General features: G+C 44.0%; 1 protein-coding gene across 2 annotated transcripts in view; it reads right to left on the bottom strand.

The window, feature by feature from the left end:
• Positions 1-258: 258 nt before the first annotated feature.
• The window catches only part of LOC138797260 (sialoadhesin-like), a 33,932-nt gene continuing 24,925 nt past the window's right edge, over positions 259-9,265 (bottom strand). The window contains exons 19-23 of one of the 2 annotated variants that reach the window (XM_069977157.1): positions 4,410-4,712; positions 4,065-4,161; positions 3,116-3,188; positions 1,592-1,687; positions 259-511 (exon numbers count right to left, since the gene is read on the bottom strand). In XM_069977157.1, coding sequence (XP_069833258.1) covers positions 1,595-1,687; positions 3,116-3,188; positions 4,065-4,161; positions 4,410-4,712 — 566 coding nt within the window. In that variant the 3' untranslated portion in view covers positions 259-511; positions 1,592-1,594. Of the gene's footprint in view, positions 512-1,579; positions 1,688-3,115; positions 3,189-4,064; positions 4,162-4,409; positions 4,713-9,265 lie in introns of both variants that reach the window. The other variant, XM_069977156.1, reaches the window with a different exon arrangement.

The following is a 9,265-nucleotide window of genomic DNA, read 5'->3' as shown; positions in this document are numbered from 1 at the left end:
ACCTTAGAGCTTTATCCAAGTTCAGCAGCCCCAGCTAATCAAATGCAGAAAGTTCGGGTTCGGATGGACTCGAACCCGAACCCGGTTCGCTCATCTCTAATTATAATTGATTCATATGGAGAAGGCTTAATTGCAATATATGACATGAGTCCACAATGAGTAGATGTACGGTATATGTATAACACTATGAGGAGATGCTTAACAAGGTCTACTTAGCTATCGGGGAGCATGGAGAAGACCTTAATCAGTCCTGAAGAATATTTTCAGAGTCTTTATTTTTTGGTGGCGTACTATGATGTAGCATAAGGTATAGGGTATAAATACTGTAAAATAAAACACATGTTGGTGTCACATTAGACCACGTCACCCCAACAAGATCTGTCCGCCTCAAGGAGAACATGGTGGTCAAGTGAAGTAGATTAAGTGGACTTTCTAGATGTTCTCCACACAAACGTCCAGTGGATCTATCATACGCCTGGAGTCTACACCGAGGAGCACTGAGAGGTCAACACTATAAAAAATATAAAAATACTGAAGTTATGTGGGATCACTGCCACAAATGAAGCAATGAATCAAATAGAGACACATTTCTTTCAAAGAGAATGCTATCCCTAAATACTATCTGTCCAACATTCTGTGATTGTTTTCTTACTGTATCTTTATGGCAGCCGGCACATTGTTATAGGAGCACTGTAGTAAACACGGACATGGGGGCACTGTGGCCGATACTGTGATAGGGACAATGTGATATTTGTCATTACGGGGGCGCTGTGGCAGTCACTTTTATGTAGAAAACATGGATTTTGTTGTATGCCAATTAACACCATGGGGGATATCAGGGGCGTAGCTAGGATTCATGAGGCCCCTATAGCAAAAAACTGTATGGGGCCCCCTGAATGTGGTGTGGGACCCCCCAGCACTGTTTAAGGTTGGTCGTGTTGTCAATGGCGTCATCCTTCAACCCCTTACTCACTTCTCACTTGGCCTGGCGTTCCAACACTCTGACAGGTCCCCGGGAAGGCAAGGAGAATGCAGGAATGCTGTGCCGGCCAGGTGAGTATGAGGTTCAGGGATGGCACGCAATCGACAGTACTTGTTTTACAAGTCCCATTGAAATCAATGGGAGACTTGAGCATTTCAAAGGTGTCCCCTGCTCGGCTATTTCATTTTTTAATTTTAATTGTTGTATATTTTGTCAGCACGTGCCCTTCACTTCCTGCCGTAGCATTAACCTTTGCCTAGAACCAAGATGGGAAGGTGGTGCTGAGTGATGTGCTGTCCGCTACCCCCTGCTCCACAGAGAAGTTTGGCCAGTCCTGGTCTTGTTAGCCCCATGGGTAAGTGGGGAGGGTGAAAGGCATCTAGTGAGGTGCTTGGTTGAGCATATTCACTCAATACTATGTACAGTATACAGTATTATCAGTAGACATGGAGTACTGTAGTGTTATATCTTATAGCCTGATAAAGGGACAAAGGAACCTACTACAAAGTGGCCTTAACAGATTATAGCTTGATCAAGCACATGCATAGTAACGTAAAGCTAAGTAGATTTATCACACCTAATAAGTGGGCACCCTACCTGGATACACACCGGTCATTGAAAGAAGGTCCCGAATCTAGAAGTCTCACCATGCGAGGTTTCCCAGTCCTGTGTGTTGTCCTTGCCTGCATCACAGCCTTGAATATCCTAAAGGGGGAGGTTGGTCAGGAAATGGGGAGTTTAGAGAAGCTAACTCTGAAAATGTTTGGGATGTTGAATGATCTAGTTGGCTAAATCTTGTTTGTATAAAATCTTGTGGCTTTTACCCAAAACTTTCCTTAATAACAATAACAAGACTTTCTGCTTATGTCTGATACAGGTAAAGTATTTGGTAGTGCATGCTGCCTTTGCAGAAGGGGAAAGCCATGCCAGGATGGTGGCAGCGATGGGAAAGCGTGGGTTGATAACACAGGGGGCCATCTACCAAAGGTGGAAAAACACAGGAGGGGGCCATATACTAAAGAGGGACGACCTTGGGGGCAATCTACTAAAGGGGGACTACACACCGGGCCATTTACTAAGGGGAAACAGATTGCTGATCTCAGGGAGACCAGCCAAACGACAACACTTCCGGCTGCTAGTGAAAGCGCTCAATGCAGTGAAGTCCTAGGTGCATTGCCCCCTGGGAAACATGAATATGCAAAAGAAGAGCCCATGGAGAATCATCAAAGAGTCTCGAAACACAGGACTAGCCAGATATCCCTCTGGGAAGGACCCAGCCAAGGAGTGGCTCCTGTACGGAAACCACCAAAACCACCATGTTAAGTGGCCCTATAAGTCAATGTAATGACAAGGGAAAAACCAAGGCTAGGTATCCATCCACATACAGCTGTTTCGGGGTGTTGCCCCTCATTAGTGTGGAGCAGGGTTCTGGCTAGGTGGGAGCAATGCCTGGTAGAGCCATAAGAGAAACAGATCGCTGAACTCAGGGAGACCAGCCAAACGACAACACTGCTGGCTGCTAGTGAAAGCGCTCTTCTTTTGCATATTCACATTTACTAAGGGGGGACTACACACTGGGCCATCTACTAAAGGGGGACTACACATGGTGACATCTACTAAAGGGGGAACTACACACAGGGCCATCTGCTAAAGGGGAATACATTGGGAGCTTTCTACTATTACTATAGGAATACTACACAGGGGGCATACTACTAAAGAGGGGGACTACACTGGGGGGCTGTCTACTAAAGTGGAACTACACAGGTGCATTCTACTAAAGGGGGGACTACACTGGGGGTCATGTACTATAGGGGACCTACACAGGGGGTTATCTACTATAGGAGGACTACACAGGGCCTTCTACTAAAGGAGGGGCTACACTGGGGGCCATGTACAATAGGGGACCTACACAAGGGGTTATTTACTATAGGGGGAGTATACAGGGGGCCTTCTACTAAAGGGGAGACTACATCCGCGCACTGGGGGGAGGGGGAGGTTAAGATGCGTGGACAGTGTGGGCCTAAGGTACATTTTATCTGCCCCTGATGGTACTAGATGCATCTGTGTATTCCTGGGTGGTATGCTAAATGATGCCTTGGGCATAGTACGTTTAGGATGTAAAATAATCCTTACTTGTGATGTTTCCTTATTCTCCATCTCTATAGGTTCCTGGTCTGTGCTCCATATGTAGCTATGTTCATTTTTCCTGCAGAATATAAGCCACCATTATTCGGATGTACTGGATTTTGCCCACCTGTCAGACTTTGGGCAGAAATGTAAATCAGAAAAATGAAGCAGAACTGAGGTCGAAATGATGCTGAGGTCAAGGTCAGGGTTACAGTCAAACATGGATGTAAATCCATCTGCAGAGATGCTAGGGTATCCTGGATCCACATCCACAAGGAGAACTGCCTGGTAACCTGATGCAGCCATCACGGGAGACCCCTATGCTTAGGTATCTGTATTCTCTACCAAGAGTTAGTGATAAGAGGTTTATCACCTTCCACTTCCGTGCACCGATCTCCTCTCCTAGTGGTCACTATTCACCCACTTAAAAAGAAGTTTGGGTTGAGCATTGGTCATCTACTCCTTCCAAAGCTGCCCATATACCTTAAAGAGCTGCATGGGGAAGGTATGCCACAGACAGCTCTGGTGTCAATCAGTAGTTGATCGACGACGGGTCATGGAGAGCTGTCACCTCCGCCATTCTCTATGGGAGATTGTCCCATTAATTAAACTCATCTACTAGTTAGAAATTTGGAGTTAGTAGACGGGATCCCCTTTCCAGAATCGAAGCTGTTATATAGAGAGTTTGTCACAGTCTTAGTAATACCGACTAGTCTGTGATTTAAACTGAGGTTAGGTAATGCTTTATTTCACCTGTGGAGGCGCTGCAGGAAAACGTAATAATTCCTGCCAGGCTTCCCCACAAATACAGCAGATCACTGGAGACCCAAACAGGGGGAATACCTTCTCATTGTCAAGAGACCATTATGGAAAAGAGGGATTGTCATAAGTGGAGAACTCCCTTAATGTAAGGAGCAAGAAAAGGAAATAACAAGAATGATACAATTTTACTTACTTCTTCCTGTAGAGGAGTACAATTATAGTGGAGACCAGGAACACGATACAGATGATAGCCACAAAGGTGATGACCTTATACACCAGAGATTCAAAGTCTGTTGGGGAAAAAGAAACGTTATTTTATTAAATCATGGCTTAGGAAGAGAAAAGAAATTGGGGCATCCTATGAATTTTTTTTTTTAATTGTCAAACATATTTGAATATTTAAATTTTTGATTACCACCTTTATTGATTGATGAAGGTCCCATGACTTGAACCACCAATGATGATAGGTGACTAATATTGAAGCCCAATAATATATAAGAAGAAATTTTGCATAGGGTAGAAATTTAAAGTAAAATACCTCTAATATCGATGTCTATGGATGAACTTGCTGTTCCCAATGTATTTTTGGCCGTACAGACATAATTCCCACCATCCTCTGCTCCAATGTCTCGTATCTCCAGTCGGAGATAGTTATACGATGTAGAAGCCCAATACTTGTGCCCTCGGTCAGCCTGTCTTATTTCTGAGCTCCCCAGGAGTAGATTGTTCCTGTAAATTCCCATGGTGGATGGTGGGTGGCTGTCCACACTGCACAGTATGATTCCTCTCTTTCTTTCATGGGACTCTAAGAAAGATGAGATCACCAGATTCTTGGGCCGATCTGTAACATAGCATAATAATATATTAGGGACATGTGTAACATAGAAATTGCCAATGATAAATTATAGGGGGCAATATTGTTGTAGATAAGTGACTCCTAAAATAGGAACTTGGAGAATCAACTCTTCAATTGCTAATAATGGTCATTGGAAGATCTCGAGTTCATCCACTCGATTGTCCATAATCTATATCATAAAAATCTAAGTCTGTCTGTCCTTCTGTCTGTCTGTCCTCTATAGACTTCCAAACGCCTGAACCGTTTGACCCCAAATTTGGCACACAGATACATTGGGTGCCCGGGAAGGTTATTGCGAAGGTCCCGTCCCCGCCAGATGTACAGGAGGGGAGGGGGAGGGGGAAGAGCGGCGCCCCATAGAGATGAATGGGAAAATCTCCTCACTGCACACACAGGTGATATAATTAGCTGCAGCAGACACGGCAGTTGGAGCCTTAGCAACCAATAGGATTACTGCTTTCATTGTCACAGGGAGCAATGGTTGCTAGGGAAGCTGCCTCACAACATCCACAGTAATAACTGGTAGACCCCCCTACTCCATCTATACAGTACATGTATACAGGACCCCCTACTCCATCCATACAGTACATGTATATACAGGACCCCCTACTCCATCTATACAGTACATGTATATACAGGACCCCCTACTCCATCTATACAGTACATGTATATACAGGACCCCCTACTCCATCTATACAGTACATATATATATATATATATATATATATATATATATATATATATACAGGGCCCCCTACTCCATCTATACAGTACATGTATATACAGGACCCCCTACTCCATCTATACAGTACATGTATATACAGGACCCCCTACTCCATCTATACAGTACATATATATATATATATATATATATATATATATATATATATATATATATACAGGGCCCCCTACTCCATCTATACAGTACATGTATATACAGGACCCCCTACTCCATCTATACAGTACATGTATATACAGGACCCCCTACTCCATCTATACAGAACATGTATATACAGGACCCCCTACTCCATCTATACAGTACATGTATATACAGGACTCCCTACTCCATCCATACAGTACATGTATATACAGGACCCCCTACTCCATCTATACAGTACATGTATATACAGGGCCCCCTACTCCATCTATACAGTATATGTATATACAGGACCCCCTACTCCATCTATACAGTACATGTATATACAGGACCCCCTACTCCATCTATACAGTACATGTATATACAGGACCCCCTACTCCATCTATACAGTACATGTATATACAGGACTCCCTACTCCATCCATACAGTACATGTATATACAGGACCCCCTACTCCATCTATACAGTACATGTATATACAGGGCCCCCTACTCCATCTATACAGTATATGTATATACAGGACCCCCTACTCCATCTATACAGTACATGTATATACAGGACCCCCTACTCCATCTATACAGTACATGTATATACAGGACCCCCTACTCCATCTATACAGTACATGTATATACAGGGCCCCCTACTCCATCTATACAGTACATGTATATACAGGACCCCCTACTCAATCTATACAGTACATATATATATATATATATATATATATATATATACAGGGCCCCCTACTCCATCTATACAGTACATGTATATACAGGACCCCCTACTCCATCTATACAGTACATGTATATACAGGACCCCCTACTCCATCTATACAGTACATGTATATACAGGGCCCCCTACTCCATCTATACAGTACATGTATATACAGGACCCCCTACTCCATCTATACAGTACATGTATATACAGGACCCCCTACTCCATGTATACAGTACATGTATACAGGGCACAACAGGTATACCAAACTGTGACTGGGTAACACTGCCACACCAGACCTGACCAATACCACCATACTGTGACTGGATAACACCTCCATACCAGACCTGACCAATACCGCCACACTGCCACACCAGACCTGACAAATACCGCCATACTGTGATTGGATAACACCGCCACATCAGACCTGACCAATACCGCCATACTGTGACTGGATAACACCTCCATACCAGACCTGACCAATACCGCCATACTGTGACTGGGTAACACCGCCACACCAGACCTGACCAATACCGCCATACTGTGACTGGATAACACCTCCATACCAGACCTGACCAATACCGCCATACTGTGACTGGATAACACCTCCATACCAGACCTGACCAATACCGCCATACTGTGACTGGGTAACACCGCCACACCAGACCTGACCAATACCGCGATACTGTGACTGGATAACACTGCCACACCAGACCTGACCAATACCGCCATACTGTGACTGGATAACACTGCCACACCAGACCTGACCAATACCGCCATACTGTGACTAGATAACACTGTCATATAAGACCTGACCAATACCGCCATACTGTGAATGGATAACACCGCCACACCAGACCTGACCAATACCGCTATACTGTGCTGGATAACACTGTCATACCAGACCTGACCAATACCGCCATACTGTGACTGGATAACACTGCCATACCAGACCTGACCAATACCGCCATACTGTGCTGGATAACACTGTCATACCAGACCTGACCAATACCGCCATACTGTGACTGGATAACACTGCCAAACCAGACCTGACCAATACCGGCAAACTGTGACTGGGTAACACCACCACACCAGACCTGACCAATACCGCCATACTTTGACTGGATAACACCATCATATCAGACCTGACCAATACTGCCATACTGTGACTGGATAACACCGCTATACCAGACCTGACCAATACCACCATACCGTGACTGGATAACACCGCCATACCAGACATGACCAATACCGACACACTGTGACTGAATAACACTGCCATACGGGTAAATACAACCCTGCAGGTATACAGGACACTACAGGTATACAGGACCCCAAAACTATACACTACAGGTGCATGGGACCTACACAAAACTATATACTACAGGTATACAGGACCCCAAACTTTACACTACAGGTATACAGGACCCCAAATTTATATACTACAGGTATACAGGACCTCCACCAACTATATACTTCAGGTATACAGGACCTCCACCAACTACATACTACAGGTATACAGGACCCCAAACTATACACTACAGGTATACAGGACCCCAAAACTATACACTATAGGTATACAGGAACTCCACCAACTATATACTACAGGTATATAGGACCCCAAACTATACACTACAGGTATACAGGACCTCAAAACTATACACTACAGGTATACAGGACCTCCACCAACTCTATAATACAGGTATACAGCACCTTCACCAACTCTATACTACAAGTATGCAGGACCCCAAATATACTACAGGTATACAGGAACTCCACCAGCTATATACTACAGGTATATAGGACCCCAAACTATACACTACAGGTATACAGGACCTCCACCAACTCTATACTATAGTTATACAGGACCCCCGAACTATATACTACAGGTATACAAGACCTCCACCAATTATACACTACAGGTATCCAGGACCCTCAAACTATAAACTACAGGTATACAAGACCTCCACCAACTATACATTACAGGTATACAGCACCAACTATATACTACAGGTATACAGGACCCCCGAACTATACAGTACAGGTATACAGGACCTTCACCAACTGTACACTGCAGGTATACAGGACCTCCCTCAACTATACACTACAGGTATACAGCCCCCCCCCAAATACACACTACAGGTATACAGGACCCCCCCCCAACTATACACTATAGGTATACAGCCCCCCCAACTATGGACTACAGATAAGCGAGACCCCTAAATCTATACATTGTGGGTATACAGAACCCCTCCAACTATGCACTACAGGTATACACTAATTCCACTGATTAACTTAGATGAAACAATACCTTTAGCTTGGCCTCCTGGGCACCTTAGAACAAATCTAATTAACACACTGACACTTTATACCCGGGCAGCGCCGGGTACATTTTCTAGTTTATTATATTTGAAAAGTTTCACCTTGTAGGTAAATATTTTAGGCTCACCATTGTAACAACTGTTATAGAAGTCTATGCGATCTGGTGGGTGCCGCCGGTATCGTCTTACGTTCCATAATAAAAATCATGACCCAAATGTGAACAGAGGTTAAGAAAATAATAATCAATGTACTGTATACCTATATAGCACACTTATTCCACACAAGGGCGATGCCCGCTAGACAGTGGTAGGAACCTGTTTCGGAGCTGGACAAATTGAGAAGTACATAAGTCTTCTCGGGACCTTCACAAAGCCACTTGTTATTCTTGTACCAGGTGTACGTTGGATTATAGGGAATCTTCTCGGGATCATCATGAAGCCACTTGTTATTCTTGTACCAGGTGTATGTTGGATTATAGGGAGTCTTCTCGGGACCATCATGAAGCCACTTGTTATTCTTGTACCAGGTGTACGCTGTATTATACAGTAGGTAGTCTTTTCTAGGACCTTTATAAGGCACTAGTTATTCTTGTACCAGGTGTGCATATTATACGTGGTGGTTATACAGTA

The sequence above is a fragment of the Dendropsophus ebraccatus genome, chromosome 7 (assembly GCF_027789765.1).
Source record: "Dendropsophus ebraccatus isolate aDenEbr1 chromosome 7, aDenEbr1.pat, whole genome shotgun sequence".
Taxonomy (NCBI): Eukaryota; Metazoa; Chordata; class Amphibia; order Anura; family Hylidae; genus Dendropsophus; species Dendropsophus ebraccatus.
Note: the sequence above shows the minus strand (reverse complement) of the source record. Positions and strands in the feature narration are given on the sequence as shown.